General features: G+C 38.1%; 2 protein-coding genes across 5 annotated transcripts in view; both read right to left on the bottom strand.

The window, feature by feature from the left end:
• SLC44A5 (solute carrier family 44 member 5) overlaps positions 1 to 22545 on the bottom strand; it is a 406025-nt gene that overhangs the window by 133715 nt on the left and 249765 nt on the right. The window contains exon 4 of the mRNA XM_030942323.1: positions 9401 to 9449. Coding sequence (XP_030798183.1) covers positions 9401 to 9449 — 49 coding nt within the window. The remainder of the gene's footprint in view (positions 1 to 9400; positions 9450 to 22545) is intronic.
• On the bottom strand, positions 9645 to 11870 carry LOC104666760 (arginyl-tRNA--protein transferase 1). 4 transcript variants are annotated; one of them, XM_030942194.1, is made up of 2 exons: positions 10960 to 11870; positions 9936 to 10797 (listed from the first exon to the last, which is right to left on the bottom strand). In XM_030942194.1, exons 1-2 carry the CDS (start codon positions 11770 to 11772, stop codon positions 10216 to 10218), a joined length of 1395 nt encoding a protein of 464 aa, XP_030798054.1. In that variant the 5' UTR covers positions 11773 to 11870; the 3' UTR covers positions 9936 to 10215. The 4 variants fall into 4 exon arrangements, with proteins under 4 accessions (XP_010367188.1, XP_030798054.1, XP_030798053.1 ...); XM_030942193.1 differs by having other exon boundaries at positions 9936 to 10830; XM_030942196.1 differs by having other exon boundaries at positions 9936 to 11435; positions 11540 to 11653.

Below are 22545 nucleotides of genomic sequence, written 5' to 3' on the forward strand. Positions count from 1 at the left end.
GATATCCAGGAATTGAACTCAACTCTGCACCAAACAGACCTAATAGACATCTACAGAACTCTCCACCCCAAATCAACAGAATATACATTCTTCTCAGCATCACATCACACTTATTCCAAAATTTACCACATAGTTGGAAGTAAAGCACTCCTCAGCAAATGTAAAAGAACAGAAATTATAACAAACTGTCTCTCAGACCACAGTGCAATCAAACTAGAACTCAGGACTAAGAAACTCAATCAAAACCACTCAACTACATGGAAACTGAACAACCTGCTCCTGGATGACCACTAGGTACATAACTAAATGAAGGCAGAAATAAAGATGTTCCTTGAAACCAATGAGAACAAAGATACAACATACCAGAATCTCTGGGACACATTTAAAGCAGTGTGTAGAAGGAACTTTATAGCACTAAATGCCCACAAGAGAAAGCAGGAAAGATCTAAAATTGACACCCTAAGATCACAATTAAAAGAACTAGAGAAGCAAGAGCAAACACATTCAAAAGCTAGCAGAAGGCAACAAATAACTAAGATCAGAGCAGAATGGAAGGAGATAGAGACACAAAAAAACCTCCAAAAAATCAATGAATATAGGAGCTAGTTTTTTGAAAAGATCAACAAAATTGATAGACCGTTAGCAAGACTAATAAAGAAGAAAAGAGAGAAGAATCAAATAGACACAATAAAAAATGATAAAGGGGATATCACCACTGACCCCACAGAAATACAAACTACCATCAGAGAATACTATAAACACTTCTACGCAAATAAACTAGAAAACCTAGAAGAAATGGATAATTTCCTGGACACTTACACTCTCCCAAGACTAAACCAGGAAGAAGTTGAATCCCTGAATAGACCAATAGCAGGCTCTGAAATTGAGGAAATAATTAACAGCCTACCAACCAAAAAAAGTCCAGGACCAGATGGATTCACAGCCGAATTCTACCAGAGGTACAAGTAGGAGTTGGTACCATTCCTTCTGAAACTATTCCAATCAATTGAAAAAGAGGCAATCCTCCCTGACTCATTTTATGAGGCCAACATCATCCTGATACCAAAGCCTGGCAGAGACACAACAAAAAAGGGGAATTTTAGACCAATATCCTTGATAAACATCGATGCAAAAATCCTCAGTAAAATACTGGCAAACCGAATCCAGCAGCACATCAAAAAGCTTATCCACGATGATCAAGTGGGCTTCATCCCTGAGATGCAAGGCTTGTTCAACATATGCAAATAAATAAAAGTAATCCAGTATATAAAGAGAACCAAAGACAAAAACCACATGATTATCTCAATAGATGCAGAAAAGGCCTTTGACAAAATTCAACAGCCCTTCATGCTAAAACTCTCAATAAATTTGGTATTGATGGAATGTACCTCAAAATAATAAGAGCTATTTATGAGAAACCCACAGCCAATATCATACTGAATGGGCAAAAACTGGAAGCATTCCCTTTGAAAACTGGCACAAGACAGGGATGCCCTCTCTCATCACTCCTATTCAACACAGTGTTGGAAGTTCTGGCTAGGGCAATCAGGCAAGAGAAAGAAATAAAGGGTATTCAGTTAGGAAAACAAGAAGTCAAATTGTCCCTGTTTGCAGAGGACATGATTGTATATTTAGAAAACCCCATCGTCTCAGCCCAAAATCTCGTTAAGCTGATAAGCAACTTCAGCAAAGTGTCAGGTTACAAAATCAATGTGCAAAAAATCACAAGCATTCTTATACACCAGTAACAGACAAACAGAGAGCCAAATCATGAATGAACTCCCATTCACAACAGCTTCAGAGAGAATAAAATACCTAGGAATCCAACTTACAAGGGATGTAAAGGACCTCTTCAAGGAGAACTACAAACCACTGCTCAGTGAAATAAAAGAGGACACAAACAAATGGAAGAGCATACCATGCTCATGGATAGGAAGAATCAATATTGTGAAAATGGCCATACTGCCCAAGGTAATTTATAGATTCAATGCCATCCCCATTAAGCTACCAATGACTTTCTTCACAGAATTGGAAAAAACTGCTTTAAAGTTCATATGGAACCAAAACAGACCCCGCATTGCCAAGACAATCCTAAGCCAAACGAACAAAGCTGGAGGCAAAGACTTGGAATCAACCCAAATGTCTATCAGTGACAGACTGGATCAAGAAAATGTGGCACATTTACACCATGGAATACTATGCAGCCATAAAAAAGGATGAGTTCATGTCCTTTGTAGGGACATGGATGCAGCTGGAAACCATCATTCTCAGCAAACTATCACAAGAACAGAAAACCAAACACTGCATGTTCTCACTCATAGGTGGGAATTGAACAATGAGATCACTTGGACACAGGAAGGGGAACATCACACACCAGGGCCTACTGTGGGGGCGGGGGGAGATATACCTAATGTAAATGACGAGTTAATAGGTGCAGCACACCAACATGGCATATGTATACATATGTACCAAAACTACATGTTGTGCACATGTACCCTAGAGCTTAAAGTATAATAAAAAATAAATAAATAAATAAATAAATAAATAAATAAATAAAATAAATGCTTATAATTGAGCATGGATAGAGCTCAATAAATGTTAGCCATCATTGCAGCTATCATCAGCTACAGTAGAGGAGCAACTGCAGAATCTTCGTCATCAGCATCATTAGCATGTTTGTCACCATTTTGTCATTGTTATTGGTGAGCTGAAATCAAACCACTAAATGGTCCTTTGAGCACATCCAGTCTAACCTTGGTCTCATGACTTAATCCTATGTTTGCCATCCCTGCCATGTGGCCAGTCTGTCTTAGATTGAATACCTCTTGTGCCCAGGAACTCTTTCCAGAGTAGTACATTGTAATTTCAGAGACAATTCTAAATACAATTAAACTGGGGTTTAAAAGTCTCTAATATTCAAAAAAAAAAAAAAACCAAAACAGAGGTTATGAACCAGTTTGATTTGTAAAATAGTTTGGAATAAAAAGCCTATATCAATAGCACTTCCTTTGAAAACTTTTTTATGAAGTCTCAAGTGTAGAAGGAAATGAAGAGAAATAAAAGTAAATAATTGCCCCAAATGGCTAATTGTTCAGAATTCAAATGTGAATTGAAGATGTACTCTAAACCTGGCATTTATATTCTTCATTCGGAATGGAGCAAAAGGCCTAATGTGATTAATTATTTATCAGCGTGTCTCTTTTCCACAGAAAGATACAGGCTAACACTCATCTTTAATATTTGTGGCCTCTTTTATTCCTCAATATGTGAGCTTGTTCTTTTTTCTATGTTTTTTGCACTTTAAAATATCACTGCCTACAAGTTATTCCTGATAATTATGAAAATAACCTAAAACTCTGTAGCCACCTTTAAATCGATATTTTTTAAAAAGTATTAATTAACTATGCTTTCTCTGTGCCAGGCGCTGTGCTATGTGCTAGAAACGCAAAGATAAACTAAGGAAAGTTCCTCCCCAACAGAGTTTGTAGTTCAATAGGAGAGGCAGATAATAAAGAGATTAATGTGATCAGTGAAATTAATAGTTATTGATGAGAGCTCTGGAAAAAGGACAGTGTGTCTAGTACTGATAGGAGTAAGAAGAATATAGAAAAAACACAAAGCAGAGGTGAGCATTGCACTCATACTTGAAGACATTCCAAGAATAGCCAATAGTACACATCAAAGTATGAAAGCCTGAGAACACTTACCCTTTCATTGTAGTCACACTTGACTTGTTTCCATTCCTTAAACATTCTAAACATGTGTCCATCTCAGGGACTTTGCATTTGTTATCTTCTGCATGAATGCTTTGACCCCAGATCTTTGCATGGCTGGCCCCCTCTTGTCATCCAACTTTTATCTGCCATGTGCCCAAGAGCCCTTAACAATAACCCAGTTCCCCCTTCACTCTCAACCATATCATTTGATTGTATTTATGTTACAGTATTTATCACTATTGAAAGTAGCTTTATTCATTTCCTTGCTTATATAATTGATGTCCTATCTAGAATCTCAAGTCTATGAGAAGCCAGAAGCTTGTCTGTTTTGTTCATCAGTGTGTCTTCTGGGCTGAGAAAAGTCCCTAGTATATAATGCATATTTGCTGAATGCCTAAATAAACTGTCACCTTGGCCTCAAAATTAAGGATGGACTCAATCCTGGAAAAGATAGAATTCTTGCAGGACAGAGTTGGTTAGAAGGAAAGCAAGACATCACTTAAAAGACTATTTCAGTAACTCAGTCGAGAGATTATTAAAGCCTCGACTCAGGCAGTTGTAGGGAAAGCAGAGTTCTAAGAGGTAAAAAGAAGACAAAATCTGCAAGGTTTTTAGGACAATTGTATATTCAGGGTAGAAGCAAGAATCTAGCACTATTGTGTTTAACAACTAGTTTGACTGTAGTTACATTCACCAAGGGAGGAAACACCATGAGAAGGAGGAGGAAGGGTATAAAGGGCAAAGGAGCTCATGAGTTCAGGCTTTAAAATGTTGAGTTTAGGATACCCATGGCATATCCAGGTAGCACTATCAAGTAGAAAGTCAGAAATATAAATATACTTCTGAGGCTTTTTGAAATACTGATATATTTATTTTAACTAAAACACCTGTATAAGGGGGAAATCTTGAAATAACATTAAAGTCTAATGGAAAATTCTCTCTTCTGAAAAATACCCTCTGATCATCCCTAGAGCGAATTGCAGAAATTCTTCCTTGGCACTCCAAGAGTAGTCTGTGCACTTATAATACCGTGTTGTAGTTAGTTGCTTGCTTGGCTGACTCTTCAGTTAAGCCATGAGCTCCACTATGAACAGCTGTACATAGCAGACCTGTGAGTAACAGTTTAGATGATGTCACACCACTCCCCCAATACTAATTTCTCCAATGAGTTCCCATTGCCTAAGAATCAGCTCCAAATTCTTTAGCATGGTATTCAAAGCCCTACATAATTTTGTCTTAACATGTCTGCCTAAACAGTCTTTGAGTTCTCTAAACCCTTGAATAAACTCTGCTGAGCCAAACCAGTTATGTACATTTCTGCAGGGTCTGAATATTGATTTTGTCATGCCCTAGAATTACTCCAACTCAGGGATGATGACTGGCACTAAAAAAGCTCACAAGAGACTGATGTCTAAAATCAGAATGCCAATGAAATAATTTACATTGAGAAATTTAATTGCTGAGCCGAACTGATGTTCATGTTGCCCTGACCAGTTCATTCCTCCCGGTAGGCAAACTAAATGAAAAACCTAATTATCAAAAGGTTGCTTGATGAGTGTGGAGTCAGAACAAGGGGAATTACATGAATAGAATGCTTGATGGCATCCAGCTCTGCTAGCCTGTGGTCAAGACAGCAGGATCCTTACATAGGATCCTTGTATCAATCTGGCTTGGTGCCCTAATCTGGAGAGTTCTTAGATGGACAGAGTTGTTTGATCATCATTTTTACTTCTCTTTAGATATGATAATAGATTGAATAAATTTATCATCAAGACTTGCTGGACTAGAAGCCTTACAGGTCTCATTATGGTAACTACCTACATCTCTACTTTAATTACATGTTAATTTCTAGTTTAACCCTTAGAAAGCAGTGCTATTTTCCAAATTCCTAAGTTTGGAAAAGTGCTTCCCATAAATTAGAAGTCTTCCTTTCTCTGTGACCCTGCCCAGGAATCAGTGCCTGTGACCCCAGCCTCAGAGTGCCCTTCCTCCCCTGTTGCTGTGGACCACACATTTGGTGCACAGCCCACGCTACTTGTGCTTGCTCTTTAGCTTATCATATGCATGTGGGATCTTGTCATCTGGTGTGTAATTTTCCTTGGAGGACAGAGATGTGGATTCAATATTTGTGTGAGTAATTAATAATGACGTCTAGCTTTTCATTTTTTCTTAGTATACCACTGGTTATGGCACCCATTCCTTGGATGACATTCTGTTTGTAAAAAGTGTGGTGATGATGATGATGATGATGATGATGATGATGATGATGACGATGATGATTATTGAGACAGAGTCTTTCTCTGTTGCCGACTGGAGTGCAGTGGCGTGATCTCAACTCACTGCAACCTCTGCCTCCTGGGTTCAAGAGATTCTCCTGCCTCAGTCTCCTGAATAGGTGGGATTACAGGCACGCACCACCACACCCACCTAATTTTGGTATTTTTAGTGGAGACGGGGTTTCACCATGTTGGCCAGGCTGCTTTCAAATTCCCAGCCTCAACTGATCTGCCAGCCTTGGCCTCCCAAAGTGCTGGGATTATAGGCATGAGCCACCGTGCCCGCCAGCATATGATTATTTCTTTCATAGCTATGCTTGAAAATGTCAGCATTCTTTAAAATTGCATCCTTTTTTGAGGATAGTTATTCTATTTAAAACCAAATGAAACAAACTCCATCTCTAAAAGCCGAGATGATAACATGTGGCCTTTATTACAGGATGCCAACTGTAGCAATTTGGACTTTATTTTCCTAGACTTGGACCACAGGTCAAGTAAATGGTCATAACATTTTAATGACTTTGCCCTAATATAAAAAGAGAGATAAATAGAATAGGCTGAACTTTTTGTATGAGGGACCTGTAAATCTTTGACCTCCCTTGACACAGCGTACTTAGATCCACATTGTATGCAGTGTCATGCCTCCTGTAGACACTTTATAAAAACTAATTGACTTGAGAAATAGTATGAGGTGTATTCCGTGAGACCTAGTAATGCAAATAGCTCAGAGAACTCTGTTACTACTTTTCTGTTAGCAGACTATCTTGTTTAGGAATATGAAACCAATATCACACCAATGGCATCTGAAAATGGTAGAGGGTTCAGATAGCATCTTAGCAAGAACTTTAAATAAAGACTTAGAAGTTGTAAAGTTTAAACCCATAAGTGAAGCCTCACTTACACATGCTGACTATTTTGTCTCAATTGTGATAATGCTATAGCCATTACTCAGCCTCCTTTGAAGTTCATCCTTTTATTTATCCCTGGATTCTATGTCACACTGCTTCCTTCCCATTCTTGTTTTCTTTCCTTCACTCCTTAAATAAATGTGTATAGTACCCCTAACTCTATCAGAAGAATTACACTAGTCGGTAATAACACAAAGATGGGATGTTCTTATCCTCAAAAATAAGTGGGCTTATCAGTAGGCTTCCTACAAGGCAGTACAGGAAGAGAAACAGTGGATTACATGGTTCTTACCTAACAGAAGAAAGCATACCAATTCTCCATTCAATAAAATTTAGTTTGGTCTACATTATGAGATGAATTTCTCATGTAGCATCTTATCAGAAAGCTTTTATTTCTTAATTTTCTATGCATATTCATTTCCAATGTCTAATGCCAAGGGTAATTCTGAATACCTTTTTAACTAATCAATCATTTTTTGATTCTGTTGAATATCAGGGAGAAATCTTGGGGCCTGAATACCTACTTTGTGAAAAGGGCCTGGGGAAACACCTTAAACTACCAAAATCATCTTTCCTTGGTTATTGGACAATAGCTCTCATACACCCAGTTCTTGGTAGATGGGAAAAAATGAGACATGAGTTCACCTCTCCTATGCGTGACCATTACCCCTTCATCTTTTCTCAAAACAAATACAGTTGTGTGGTGACTAGGCACAAAATACTTCCCTTGTGAACTGAGAGAAGAAAACAGAACATAGTGGACTGACAAGCAGAGAATGCTGTAAGAGTCTGTCTGATTATCCAATAACATTTTGGATTTTTCAGGAGAGCTGCATGATGTAAGCACAGGGTGTTATTAAAGCCAGTCCTGCTGCTAAAGGCAATATGGAGAACTGGGGGCTTCTTACTTGCTCCTTAAGCACCCCAATTTTTTTCCCAGTAAGGACAGTATAGAACCCTGCTGCCGAAAAAAGTTACAAATGGGCCAACTACGTCTTCCTGTAGTTATGCCCCCATGGTTTTACAATGCTTTCCTCTGTTGTTGGATTGAAGGCAGAGGAAGGTCTGCCCACAGAATGACCAGTTCACCTTTGAAGGTCTTTGTGGTACCGGAGGCATCACAAAAGGCCCCAGGTAAAAGTAAATTACTTTCCTCACAGTGATTATCACAGTCATTTAGACTTTACCTGAACGACCCGGTTCCATCATTAAATTCTACATAATGGAAGACAGGAGATCTCACCTCTTTTACTACACCTAAAACCAGCCAGGCCTAATTCTGCTTTCTTATCTATGGCCTAGAAACGTGTAATCTGTATTTCCTCTTTCTAAATGTGTCAGCCTATTTATTATAATTATGATTACTGCTGAATCTGATTTATACCTGAAGTTTTCTTGAAGTCAATAGGCTATATTTGATGCTTACAAATAAGTTATTGTAAAATGGATGTAATGATAGTAAAAGTAGCCACCACACTGAATGAGGCTGTTTGTATACTAGACAACGAAATGTATTTATGGTGTTACCATGGAGAGAATGGAGAGATTTTGGATTCATTTTAAAGAAGGCACCTTTATTCTAAGTATGCCTTTAAATGAGTAACCTGAAACAAATGACTTGTTTTTTTTTTTCACAAAATTAGAACAAACTGAATATACATCTTTTTAAAGCTGGGCTATTACAGGGACATAACAGTAAATGCTAATGTACATACTGATGGTTGGCACGTGCAAATGAGCATGCTGATCGCTAGTTCACATCATGGTTCATTATGACATACAACTGCCAGAAATCAAAGTTAAGCAAAAAACAGCCACCAACTGCATAGTCTTCCCTCCATATGTAGCCATTTTACTCCACAATCCACTTTGTGATTAGCAAAAACCTTGCAAATAGAGGCTAAAATAAATAATAAGAGGACTATGAATTACTGGCTAATTTAAAAATGGCACAGAACCTTGGAGAGGGGAGGAAGCAGCAGCTGAGATGAGCACATATTTCCCTAGAGCATTTTAAACTATCCTAAAGTGCACACGATGCATTGGTGAATGACTGCTTCTGAGAAAGCACCCTGATCTTGGAAGCTGAGCAGCACAAATACTTGGTGTGGAAGAAACTGGCATGGCAACTCTGCATTTGCATTGGTGAGTCCCAGAGTAAACAGGTACATAAAACAACTACTTGAATGAGTTTGCTTCTCTACAAAGTGGTTAAATCTCATAAAGCATTTTTTTCGCTTCTCTTTTTGAAAAGTACAAACACTTAGTTTAATAATATAAGGCAGTTAATTTGCTAACAGGAGAAGATATTCATGACTCATGGAAAGATTTATTTTCTGTACTTTCCCTGTGTAAATAAGGTGACATTTAAGCAGAAATAAGTCATTGTCTCCTCACAGTAGACATAATTCTCCATTGATTGGAAAATAGTATCTCCCCCATCCCCAAAGCTTTCTGTGTATGTTTAAAAAAGCACATTCCCCCAAAAATAATTGCTTACCTGTTGGAAACAGGCCCCTTGAAATCTGGGTCATATGTCCTTGGATCACCTGCATTTAAAACAAAGACCTTTTAAGCATATAAGCCAGCAAATAAATTAATATAAAATATTAATAAACAAATATCTACATATTGGTTAGTCCACTGCTCAGTGCAGTGATGAATTCATACTTTGGTTTGATAAAACATAAATATGTCTTGGTTACAGTTGTCAATTCTTTTTTTCTTTTTTTTTTTTTTCCTTTTTAATGTTTTATTTTTTTCAAGCTCTCTATTAAACTACATAACATTTGGCAGCAATTTAATATTGAACACTGAGTAACAGCACACAGTTTTGTTGAGAAGACATATTTTCTAAGTGATGAAACAAACTTTCTACCTTCCCCATACTTAAGGTTTCCTAACATAAGTTCATGTTTAAAATGGGCCTGAGGAAAGTCTGTTTTAATTTCTTTAACAGAACCAAAAAAAAAAAAAAAAAAAAGCACAACTGTGATTAAGTTACTTAGATTCACTTCTTCATTGTACAAAATTTAAACAGGAGAATCTGAGCATATCTTGCTCTAGAAAGAAACCTCCAAAATGATAAACCCCAATTACGGGGGCTAGGTCACAACACAGTTTTAAAATCTTTATATTAACCATGAGATTCTCACAGATACATTGCCACAAAATATTTTTTAAAAGCCATAGATAGTCAAAATAAAAAATGTCTTAATTTGTGGGTGGTGACAGTTATTTCTCCACAGGTACTGAGTAAGCACCCTGACACAAACCATCAGCACAACACGGGAACCCCCGGCAGAGGCGAACAGGTCAGTTTCTGAACAGCAGCATCCGCTCGGAGCACTTCTGCCCCACCAGGCTGGCATACTGCAGAACAGCGGCCTCCTCACTTGGGTCTTTCTGCTGTTTCTTATAAACACCGTAAGGCATGATGGCTCTCTTGTGAAACACCTGCAATCGGTCAGGTTCCGTACTGCGATCTTCATCCACTGCTTCTGGGTCCTGGTTGAAACGGCAGTACTTGGAGTTTTCAAGTGAAGGCAGGCATTGCTCAATGGGGACCCAAACATATGTCTCGGGGCACAGCAAATCAGAAGGTCTATACTGACCCTTATATTTCATCTTGGGACACGAATGAATGTAGAAACCCATATAATAATAGCTGAGTTGAGAAGTTTTCTCATGAAGCTGCCTAGTAAAAGCAATTTCTCGTAGTGCAGAGTAGACACCCAAAGACAAAAACGAATAATCAGGATCGTAGTACAAATACACAGATGACACACAGTTTGGCAGGATGTCAATCACCCCCACAGCAATGATCTTTCCATCAAGCCAGTACTGCTGGTGAAAGGAGCCATAGCCACAATCTGGCCCATTAGGGGGAGTCTCTGCCTCCAAGGGTGAACTGCAAAGGAATCTTGTGAACTCAGTCTTTCCACATTCATCGGGTAGATCCTGGTGTATGGCCACTTGATACTTGACATACAAAGAAAAGGACTGGCTGAAAGACGACTTGAACTCTGGGTCCTCAAAGGAGGCAGGTACTAACCTCACCTCTAACTTGTGTGATGCATTCTCTGGTAAAGATTCAAAAATTAAATCTTCGAGTGATTTGGGCTGGTTGGATTTAGCCTTTGGTGGAAACAAAGATGGTGGGTGACCTTGAGCCTGGAAACCCTCAATTTCTCCAGCTGGGTTCTGCTGCATGCGTTTTAACCTTTTCCTTTCTTTCCGGATTTCCTTTGCTTTTCGACATGGAGGCTTACTCAAATCAGCCCCTTTGCCTGGCTTAGGAACTGTGTGAACTTTAACTGAATGTGATGGTTCACCAGAGCCCAACTTCTCTCCTACGGAATCTTGTGCCTGAAGTAATTCATGAGGTTCTTCTTTCTTTGAATTTTTTCCTTCACTCTCTAAACTCTCTTTGACGTCATCACTGAGTGTCTTAAGATCACACTGTATATCCAATTTATTTATCAATGCAAAGTCACCCGCAACTGCATCATCCATTGTGGAGTCCATGGGCTCATCCTCACAACTTCCTTTGGGAACCTCCCCTTTAGCCAGAAATTTCAACATTTTTTTCAAAACCTTCTTGTGAGATTTTGAAGGCTGAAACTGTAAAGGTCGGCACCTTATTGTGTACTGAGGACAACATGTTTGATTCATGACAGGTTTGTACACATATTTTCCACTTCTTCGCCATCCTCGGTCTATGAGATCCTGATAATCCTGTACTGTCATGGAATGTGCCCACATACCATTGGAGCGGCTGCCCGACTCGTTCTTGCAGTAGCCGCAGCGGTAGAAGTCCTCGCTGGGGAAATAGTCCACGATGCTGGGCGAACCCCCAGCCCAGAAAGCCATGGCCTCGGCCCCGCGAACGCTCTGCCCGGCGCCGCGTCGCAGCCGCAGCCGCCGCCGCCGCCGCCGCCGCCACCGCCACCCCACAATGCAGCGCGCCGCCCGGGCCAGTTGTCAATTCTTTCTCCTCTCTCTAGCTTAGAAGGAGGACTGGGAAGAGTGGTTAAGGAACATATTCCATACACCTGGAGAATGTATCCTCCCACCATACTGAGCACCAACATTAAAGATTGTATCCAGGATAGCAAAACTTGAAGCCTTTATGGTCTGCAAAACAATTTTACCATCTTCCATCACCAAGTGTTGCTGAGGACTTGTGAGGTGCGCAGTTCAATATGAGATGCCTCCTTATCCCAGCTCTTCCATTCCTCTCAATAGATTAGGCCTTCCTTCGAGAAGTTCAAATACTAGTTACTATCTGTCTCTATCATGTTGGCTGTATGGTACATAAAAATCAATGTTCTGTTATAGAAACATTTTTATTGCAGTTTTTTCAATCTACTGGCAGACTTCATGCCATCTGGGAAGGTGCCCTTGTCACTCTGCTACATTATGACTGTGATATATTACCCTTTTCTTTAAACAGTAAAAGTACACATGGAATGGCTTTTTTCTCCCTACATGTACTGTGTGGGCAGACCCAGTAACAAGTTATGTAAAGTCGTTCCTGGCCAAGGGTGTGCATTTTGCAGTCCCCAACCTTTTGACTCTTCTCCTACAACCTAAGCACTCCCACCTGTTCCTCTAGGGATTTGTCCCTGTAAAATGGTCTGGTCCTGAATAAAAGATAAAATTTTCCTGTTTGAGACAGTTGATAAGTACTTCAGTGCCAAGTTCTCTAGCACACTGTCTGCTTCACTGTTTTGGACAGCTTATCTGACTCTGCTTCACTGCAACAGATAATATTAAAAGTGTTTAAGCCTACTTTATCTGAGAACTGACCATTCCTCTGACCCCCAATCCACAGGAGTGGGTCTTTAGTAGTGACATTTCTTCTTTGTGCCTGTTTTCTGGCCATGGCCAACTGGATCTGGTTTAGATATTGGATCCAAGCTGGGCCAGTCAGATTCTCAGTCCCAGGAATTTAGAATTAGAATGGACAATGAGTTATTCTCAGTGGAAGACGAACTGCAAAATATAAACCTCGAAAATAAGAGAAGCAGAGAAATCTGGCTTTCAGAAAGAAGTTATTGAAGTAAATGTTCAAAGACAAACAGAGATGATGGTCCTAACAGCCTTTATCTTGTGGTCTGCTTCTTACCTGAAGCTCAGAGTTGAGTTTCATGAGACATCTTATAGTCTCAAACTGTGTTCCCTTTTCTCACTTTTAACTAGTTCAGATTGTTTATATGTAACAAAAGAGCCAAAGAGTCCTATTAAGAATTCGCTCTCTCGGCTTACATTTTAACAATTCATTTTAACAACATTTTTTGGATCTTTGCCATGAACACGTGGTGTGAGGATATGAAGAGGAATTTTTCAGACTAAGTCTGCCTGTATGAATCTCATCCTTGAATAAGAAATATAAGCTCAAGAGGGCTGGACATAGGTGGCTCACACCTATAATCCTAGCACTTTGAAAAGCCAAGGTTTGAGGTCAGGAGTTCCAGACCAGCCTGGGCAACATGGCAAAACCTCAAATTAGCTGGGCGTGATGGTGCACACCTGTAGTCCTAGTTATTCCAAAGGTTGAGGCATGAGAATCCCTTGAACCCAGGAGGTGGACGTTGCAGTGAGCTGAGATTGTACCACTGTACCCCAGCTTGGGTGAGAGAGCAAGACAGATGAGAGAAAGAAAGAAAGAGAGGAAGAAAGAAAAGAAAGAGAGAAAGAAAGAAAAGAAAGAGAAACGAAAAAAGGAAGAAAAAAGAAAGAAGGAACGAGGAAGGAAGGAAGGAAGGAAGGAAGGGAGGAAGGAAGGAAGGAAGGAGAAAAGGAAGGAAAGTAAAGAAACATAAGCTGGAAACATTTCAACACTGTGCAGTGAGAGCTGTGATAGAGAATGCTGTGGGGCACAGGGCGGTTCATGAATGAACAGGTTTCACAAGCTCCTAACACTCAACTTTGACTTCATTTTCTGCTCATGCTCTGACCCTGTGCTATTTGACTTGAATCTTTCACTCTGATTTTGAACATTAATATTTGCATCATTCCTGGTTCTAGATTTCAGTTACCAAATCTGTCTGAATAGCTGAAATAGCTCAAAAACTTTTAGGGGTACAAGATTCCAACAACCCCCCATATCAAATATTCCAGTTCCACAGATCTGAAGAATGGGCCTGAGAATCTGTATTTTTAAATGACCCACTAACTGACTCTGATGCACAGGCAGATTTGGGAACCATTAAACTATTTGATTTTCATCTCAATTGTATAACTACATCCCTGTTTACACACTGTCATTATGTCTAGTTCTACTTAACAGACCAAACTAATGGAGAAAATGAGGAGAAAAGTAGGTCATCATGATGTGTATGAGTTTTGGGAAACACTACTATTAGATGTGAGGAGCCAGTGAAAGAGTTTTAGGAAGAGACACAGACATTCAAGAAAGTCAAAGAATTTCAAGAAAAAGGAAAGATCATAAATTCTATAAAATTTATTCTTATTTGTACCAGGGACTAAGCCAAGTGCTTTACACATAGGTCTGCCATCTTGCACAATTCCACATAGAACACAATGTGAATTGTACTTCTCTGAGCAGTGCAGTGCAATAGCCCTAGTGTATTTATTATGTCATTTAATGTTTCTAAAGATTCATGCCATTTCAATGTACTAAAATATGCCATTATTATTATTCTATTTTACAAATGAGGAAGTTTGGGTACAGAAGAGTGAGATAATTTTCCCCAGCTCACCCAGCTAACAAGAGGCAGAGGTGGCATTGAAAGGCAGACTGTCTAACTCCAACGCCTGTGTTGAACCATTTAGCAGTAAGTTGCTCACTGGTCATTTTAAAGTAATTCCACAGATGAGTAAGGAGAAGACAGGTTTAAAGGGGTTAATAACTTCTATTGATTTTGTAATTATTTGCTGTTTACATTAAAGGTAGGCAAAACCAGCTTAAAAGTATTTAGGCTGGCTTCCAATTTTCCTGTGATTTGTATCTCACCAAGAGAGAAAGTGGATTGCAGTGTAAATGAAATGCCATTGTCGAATCTGCCAGAAAAGCTGACACTTTCTGATTGTAAATCCTGGCTGCTTCATATTTCAGTTGAAAATACACTAAAACCACAGTCAGATGATAAGATTGAGCTGATTCTGTATAGTAATGACAGCTGGAAAGTGATTACTTCACCGTGCCCCCATGTGCCAGCAGAATTTGTATTGTCATGCAAATTTTTTATATCCTGCAAATCAATAGAGGGCAGTGCTTTTATAGGGGCCCTCAGTACTCTAATTGAATCTCTGGAATAAATAGACTGAGGGGCCAGCTAAATGAAAAGAGCCACAGTGGCTCGCTGTCATGTGGCTTAGCTCCTTGAATGCAATTCATATTTTCTCACTTAAAGAAAAAAAAAACCCTAAAATTATATAATATTTTATAAGTTTCTTAAGTCATTTGACTTTCTGATCACCAAATTTATTGCCTTACAACAGTAAATTTAGAATCATTGGAAAACATTTATAAAAGACAGCTACACATTTGTTGTTGTGGTTAACAGTTGGTATTGCAACCATACAATGCAATTTCTGAACCAGAAATAATTCATGAAGATTAAGGAAAATAGTTCAGGTAATTAATTCAATTCATAGGTGCAGATTTCACATGGCTCCATTGAAAGCAAATGGCAAGATAAAGCAGCCAGTCATGCTTAGAAAGTCTCTTTTCTTTAAAAGTAATCTGTTTCTCAAAGAAAATGACAATATAACTACCATTGATAAGCTATAAAAAGTAAAAATACAAAACATTTGATTTTATTCCTGCAGGAATATTCTCCTTATGAGAACCTAATATTAATTCAGAGAGCAAAAAAGTAACTAAGGTGGGATGAATACATGTTCTAGAATTTAAAAGAGACCTACTATGAGTAAGCAGGTCAGATAACGTTCCAGTGAACATGGAAAAATGGAGCAGTACAAAATTAAGACTTTAATATACAACAATAGCCAGCAGAGAATTGTGAATAATTATGTACATGTTTTATTTTACTTTTAAAATATGCTTTATAGTTACGTCTATAAAAGAGGGCCTGTCATTTCAGTCAAAGAAAGGGTTCTGTTTTCCTCTAAGTCTCACCAAATAATAAGGAATCATGTTCTTTGCCATTTCTTACAGGATGATATTTCCACTTCTTAGCCCAACACACATGGCTTTCTGTGATATGGCTCATCTCACCAGCCTTATTTCTTATAATGCCCCTCTTTGAACTTGATCTTATGCAATTCTGTACTATTTGTAGTTCTCCCCTTTTCATATTCTGTTCCCTCTGAGTAATGTGACTTTCTCTTCCTTATTCCCTTGGTGATGGCTAAAGGAGGCCTACATTTCCCCTCACAAACTTCCTACTGATTCTCAAGAAGGACAAGAACAAAAACATTCTACTGGCCACTGTGACAAAGTGGGCCAAAGTTAGTTCCACCCACTTTGACAGGAGATCAATCCTGAGAACTTTCAAGGAATTCCATTCCAAAGCAGCTAATTCCATTAATCTCTGAGACACAGTAATTCCATTTGCATTGTTGTGCTTACGACACTGTATTACAGGTTATCTGTTTACATGTTGTGGTAGATAGAATAATGGCCTCCCAAAGATGTTCACATCCTAGTCCCTGGACCCTGTAAATATGTTACATAATATATGGAAAGGGAGTTTGCAGATGTGAATAAATTAAGGACTATGAGATGGTGAGATTAGCCTGGATTATCTGGGTGAGCCCAGCGTGATCACAAGGGTGCTTATATAGGGAAGAGGGAAGCAGATGAGTCAAAGAAGGAAAGATGATAACAGAAACAAGATTGGAATGATGCAATGTTAGAGAAACTCAACCGGCCGTTTCTGGCTTTAAAGATGTAAGAGAGTCATGAGCCAAGGAATACAGAAGCTTCTAGAACCTGGGAAAAGTAAGAAAATGGATTTCCCCTGGATATCCTGCTAATGCCTTGATTTTAGCTCATTGAGATGTATTTTGGACTTCTAACCTCTAGAAATGTAAGATAATAAATTTGTGTTTTTCTAAGCCACAAGTTTGTGGTAATTCATTACCACAGCAATAGGAAGCTAATACATATGACTATTTATCCTACTGGATTACTACATAGTTTCTCTGAGGCAGAAATGAGATCTTGGTTATTTCTCTGTTCCTGTTATCTACATTAGTGCCTGTTGTACACATTGCAGGCATTCAATATTTACAAAATAAGTTTTAAAAGAATGTCAATGTAATTTTGATATCTTATATAATTAATTTAGATTATGAAAATACAACTAGATGATCAATCTCGTCAGCCACCAGCAAATCACTTTAGATAAATTTCAACTTAGATTAAAGGATGTTAATAGACTCCTAGAAGTGCACTGACGTGAAAAATTACTCCCCTTATCACCAACACGAATTCAGTATCTGACTGTAATGTTAAGGCAAGTAGAAGCTAACAAAGGAAATAAGGGAGAAAGTATCCCACACTGGTGAATAAAAATTGGGTATCAAATTAACTGGTATAAAATGTTATTTCTACCATCTATAAGCAGTATGATCTTGGGAGAATTACTTTTTGCCCCTCTAACCTTCCATTTTGTCATCCATAAAATGATAGATAGCGGAGGGGAAAAAAGTTTGGAAACAATTTCTGTCTTTGGAGGAGACCAACTAACATGAGAAACAGAAAAATGTAAATTATCCACATAACAAAAGTGATCAGTGTAGAATCAGTACAAACCAACTTGTTGAATTGACACATTGGCTACAAAAAATACCAATAATTCTAGAAGGATTTCAGTGACTAAGCTGGGTGTGATGGTTATGGAATAACTTTTAGAAGGAGAGAAATTTTAACTATACTTAGAGGAAAGAATGTGTCGTGTGTGAAAGCTAAACAACAGCACATGCTGAGCTGTAACAAAGAGCTATGCCTAGGGGACAAGACATGACAGCAGTTAGAGGAATTAAGCACATTATCAGGAGTTGGAGGAGGACTTACACTGTCCCCAAAGTCTTCTGAATAAGCGACCTAATTGTTATGTGTTTATATATTTGATGCAGAGGAAATAAGAAAGTTAAGGCAGATGAATCAATGAGGAAATGACTGTTGTATTTCAGACATAAGATGGCAGATGCCTGACTGAGGCTGTAGCTGTGAGAGAGGATGAGGTAATTCAAGAAGCATTACAGAGGAATACATTTGTTGGGGGTGAAAGAAAGGGCATGGTACCCTGCTTCATCACCTAATGATGACAATGCCTCATGCAGAAAATGATGAGCATTCCAGAAACTCATCTCAGGCAGAAACATGACCCCACATTGGACATGGCACGATTAATGGAAATGCAAATGAGATTTCTTCAGCACTGATTTCAAACCAAACAATACAGTGGTATCATGACCTATGATGGTTGTTTTTTTCCCAGTCTGAGTAACTTCCTAAACATATGAGATGATAAATCACCTTATATCCTACCAAGAATGTCAAATCTCCTGTTTTAAGAAACATTTTCCAAATCACTAGGATGGTTTTTAAGTAGTTTGCATCATCATTTGAAATAATTTGCTCTATATGAACACAAATCATAAACAATTCAGTTATAACCTTGGAGGTAATAACTAAAAGAAGCACCTAAAAAGAAAAAAATATATACAGCACTCAGGCTGCCTCTTAACAGACTGATTTTATAGGCAGTGCTGAAGGATGGATGTTTAGGGGGCATTTGAAATGTACTTTTGAAAAAATGATTTTTCTTGATTAGTGTGACAAAGCAGTGAATTTGTGCTATAGAATAGCCATGAATTATTGGATAATCAGGCATCTCAGAATAAATAAATTCTGAATCAATATTGATTTAAAAAGAAAGTCTGGAAGCAAACAAGAACATGAATTGAGTTTGAAGGTTATCAGCTTGGGTTTTCTAACATTTCTTTCTAGCTATATTTGTAATTTATTGCTCAACATGAATCACTCAAAAAAAGACCCATGAAATACTCTAATTACATTGAAACAACTCCTTATTTTCCTCTAGTTTCAAAGGTTATGCAGTTCATTATCATGCTAGGCCCTTTTCCCCTACCTTCTAAAAAAATAACAACTTCACAATTAAAGATGGAAAACGAACAGCACATGCATTCGCCCTAAATATAAAATAAGTGACTTCACCTTGCTTTTCTGAGTGCGGAGTTCAGGCAGCAGCACAGTAAATGAATATAGATTGGGGAAAATGATAATTTTCATCATTAAATAAATATAAAAATTGAGTTCTTCTGTAGAGAAGGGGAAAATTGTCTTTAAAGTTATAGCTAAGTAAAAGACTTTCTATTAAACTTAAGAATAAATACTACTAAAGAAAAACATCAAGAGTTTGTCAGTTTATCACAAATGCATAAAGCAGTTTGGTAGCTAGTGATAACATCTCTCCTGCTTCCTCATATCGCCCACAGGTTATTGATGAGAATAAAATTAAACTGCTTATCAACTCTGACTTTTGCCACAACTCAAGAAGATAGACATTAATAATCACTGGAAAAAAAATCCCTATTCCTGGGTCTAAAGTGCAGGAAAGAAAACATGCTTTAGTATACAATTTCTACCCACAAGGCATCATGATCTACCAAATAAAAACTACAGGTGGAGTATTCTATTAGAATCTGTATCACGTGGATGCTTCTATTTACAGGGTAATGAGCAAAAATGGTGGTAAACTATGATCTCTCACCAGTGGGTCAGGCCAGTCACTTAGAACGATAAACAGGAGAAACAGCAGACAACAGGGACACATACAACATATTGTATTATCCACCATAAGCTGTTATTGAGGGGGAGGGAGGCGGGGGGGGGGGTAGAGAACGAGAGAGAGAGAGAGAGAGAGAGAGAGAGAGATCTTCTTTCCCAGGGCTAAGGGAGTGGTGGTCGGTGTGTGTGTGTTGCAGATTAAGACAATCATATGAAATAGATGCCTAGGGCTGATCTCACCCTCTTTTGGAGTCCTATCTCCTTGGCTAAAGTCAAAGATACAATAGCCTGGATTTTATATACTTGTAAATTCTGTGGACCATATGTGAGGCAGAAATGTCAGTGAATTTTTTTTCCCACAAAATGGATTTTTCATAAAGAGACTGAACATATTGTGAACTAATTGTCAAAAGAAAATCTTGGGATTACTTCTCTTATATTCTGCATAGATTTGGAAGAGAAAGTGAAAGGCTAGAAAAGGAAAACCTAGCATTTAAGAAAAGGGATTTGCCTCATGTTCTTCCATGATGCCAGTAGTACAAAACTGTGAGGATAAATCTGCAAGGAAAAATTATACCTGCTAGCTTCAATTCCAAAAGGATTGTAAGCTCCCTTCTCTCTCTCTTTCTCTCTCTCTCTCCCCTCCTTTTCCTCTCTCTCTCTAAGCACTAAAAATTTTAGATATAAAGCTTAAAGAATATTTAAAAGCACTATAAAATTGACAAAATAGTGGAAAAATATCAGACCAAAATACAGGAAAAAGCAGAATCCAGAGAAAGAAAGATACTACTAAAGCCATTATAGCCTCAAAGATATTTATCAACTTAGCAAATTTCATGAGTAAAGGGGCCAGAAGACATAATCCAGAGGCTGTTCAAGATGAAGGCTCAAATAGACTGTCCCTCCATACAGCTGGAACTTCAGAGAGCTATCCCCTCAGATTAAATCCACCAGATCCTTAAGAATGGTGGCACTAAGCAAAGAAATGAGGAAAAACACCTCATTTGAATTTGCAGTGTATGTGAAGTAATCTAAACTCTATTCGATCTGTAGGTGCTCCTAGAAAACTGGAAACCATCATTCTTAGCAAACTATCACAAGAAGAGAAAACCAAACACCGCATGTTCTCACTCATAGGTGGGAACTGAACAATGAGATCACTTGGACTCGGGACAGGGAACATCACACACTGGGGCCTATCATGGGGAGGGGGGAGGGGGGAGGGATTGCATTGGGGAGTTATACATGATATAAATGATGAATTGATGGGTGCTGAGGAGTTGATGGGTGCAGCACACCAACATGGCACAAGTATACATATGTAACAAACCTGCACGTTATGCACATGTACCCTAGAACTTGAGGTATAATAAAAATAAATAAATAAATAAATAAAAATAAAAATACAAACAAACAAAAAAGAAAACTAACAGATTGATAACAACAATAGACCTCTGTTGGAATGTACTTTTATTCTATGTGTTCTCATAAATAGTTTTCCAAAGAAAATATGCAGCTCACACAAAAAAAGCTACATCAGGAAACAAGATATCAAGAAAGAACTAGATCATTAGCAAACATTAATAGACATACAAAGTCTTCAGATATTTAAATTATTAGTCCTAGGTTATAAAACAACTATGTTTACTGTTGTTTAGAAATAAAACACAAACTTGGAGATAAATGTGAAGAACTATTAAAAAGTTACCTAGTAGATTTGAAAATGAAGCAAATTGAATCTAGAAAAGAAAGCCATAACAAATGAAATGTAAAACTCAGTAGATAAATTTGACATTGGATTAGACACAGCTGAAAATACAATTAGCAAACTACAAAGTAAGTCAACATAAATTATTTAGAATGTAGCATAAATAAAGAGACGAAAAATATTAAAAAATTATTGCTGGGCAAGGCACAGTGGCTCACACGTGTAATCCCAGCACTTTGGGAGACCGAGGTGGGTGGATCACCAGAGGTAAGGAGTTCTAGACATGGTGAAACCTCATCTTTACTTAAAACATACAAAAAATTAGCCAGTGTGGTGGTGCACACCTGTACTCCCAGATGCTTGGGAGGCCAAGGCAGGAGGATTGCTTGAGCCCAGGAGGCAGGGGTTGCAGTAAGCTGAGATCATGCCACTGCACTCCAGCCTGGGCAAGAGAGCAAGACTCCATCTCAAAAACAAACAAACAAAAATATAGTTGTTACACTGAGAATGGAATGTGAGGATGGAATGGGAAGTTCTAACAGGTATCAAATCAGATGTCCAGAAATAGGGAATAGAGATACAGAGGTGATGGAAAGAGGCAATGAAACAAAATAGTCACCAATACAGAATTCTATATCTGGTGACAAGATGTTCAAAAGAAAGGGTGAAATAAAGACACTTTCAAGCAAAACAAACCAGAGAGTGTGCCCCAGCAGGCCCTCACTAAAATACACTGTGTAATGAGAGAAGAAAAAGTAAGCCAGATCAAAGACTTTTGATGAAAGAAGAAATGCAGAGTGAAGAACTATGGAGCAAGGAGAATGATCACTTATTATTTAAAGCAATAATTAATAAGGTCTTGTGGGGTTAAATAAAACAAGAGAAAATTATGGCAATAATATAATCCAAGAATTGAAATATTATGGATTTTTGGTATTATGTAAAAAAGGGTGAAATATTAATGCATTTTAAACTTTTATAAGTATGCAGCCTGCAATTTTAAAAGAGTAGAATCAGCATACATTACTTCCAGACTAGTAGAGGAAGGAAAATAGAAAAAGAAATTTAGTCCATCCATAATCAGATAAGAAAGAAAAGGAAAATAAGCATAGATCAGTCTGGAAAATAAGAAAGCACAACATAAGATGATATATACTGTTATGGACTGAATGTTTATGCCCTCCCA

Source organism: Rhinopithecus roxellana, chromosome 12, assembly GCF_007565055.1.
Source record: "Rhinopithecus roxellana isolate Shanxi Qingling chromosome 12, ASM756505v1, whole genome shotgun sequence".
Lineage (NCBI taxonomy): Eukaryota > Metazoa > Chordata > Mammalia > Primates > Cercopithecidae > Rhinopithecus > Rhinopithecus roxellana.

Coding starts and splice junctions, on each gene's coding strand:
- LOC104666760 (XM_010368886.2), bottom strand. CDS start 11,772: ATGGCTTTCTGGGCTGGGGGTTCGCCCAGCATCGTGGACTATTTCCCC.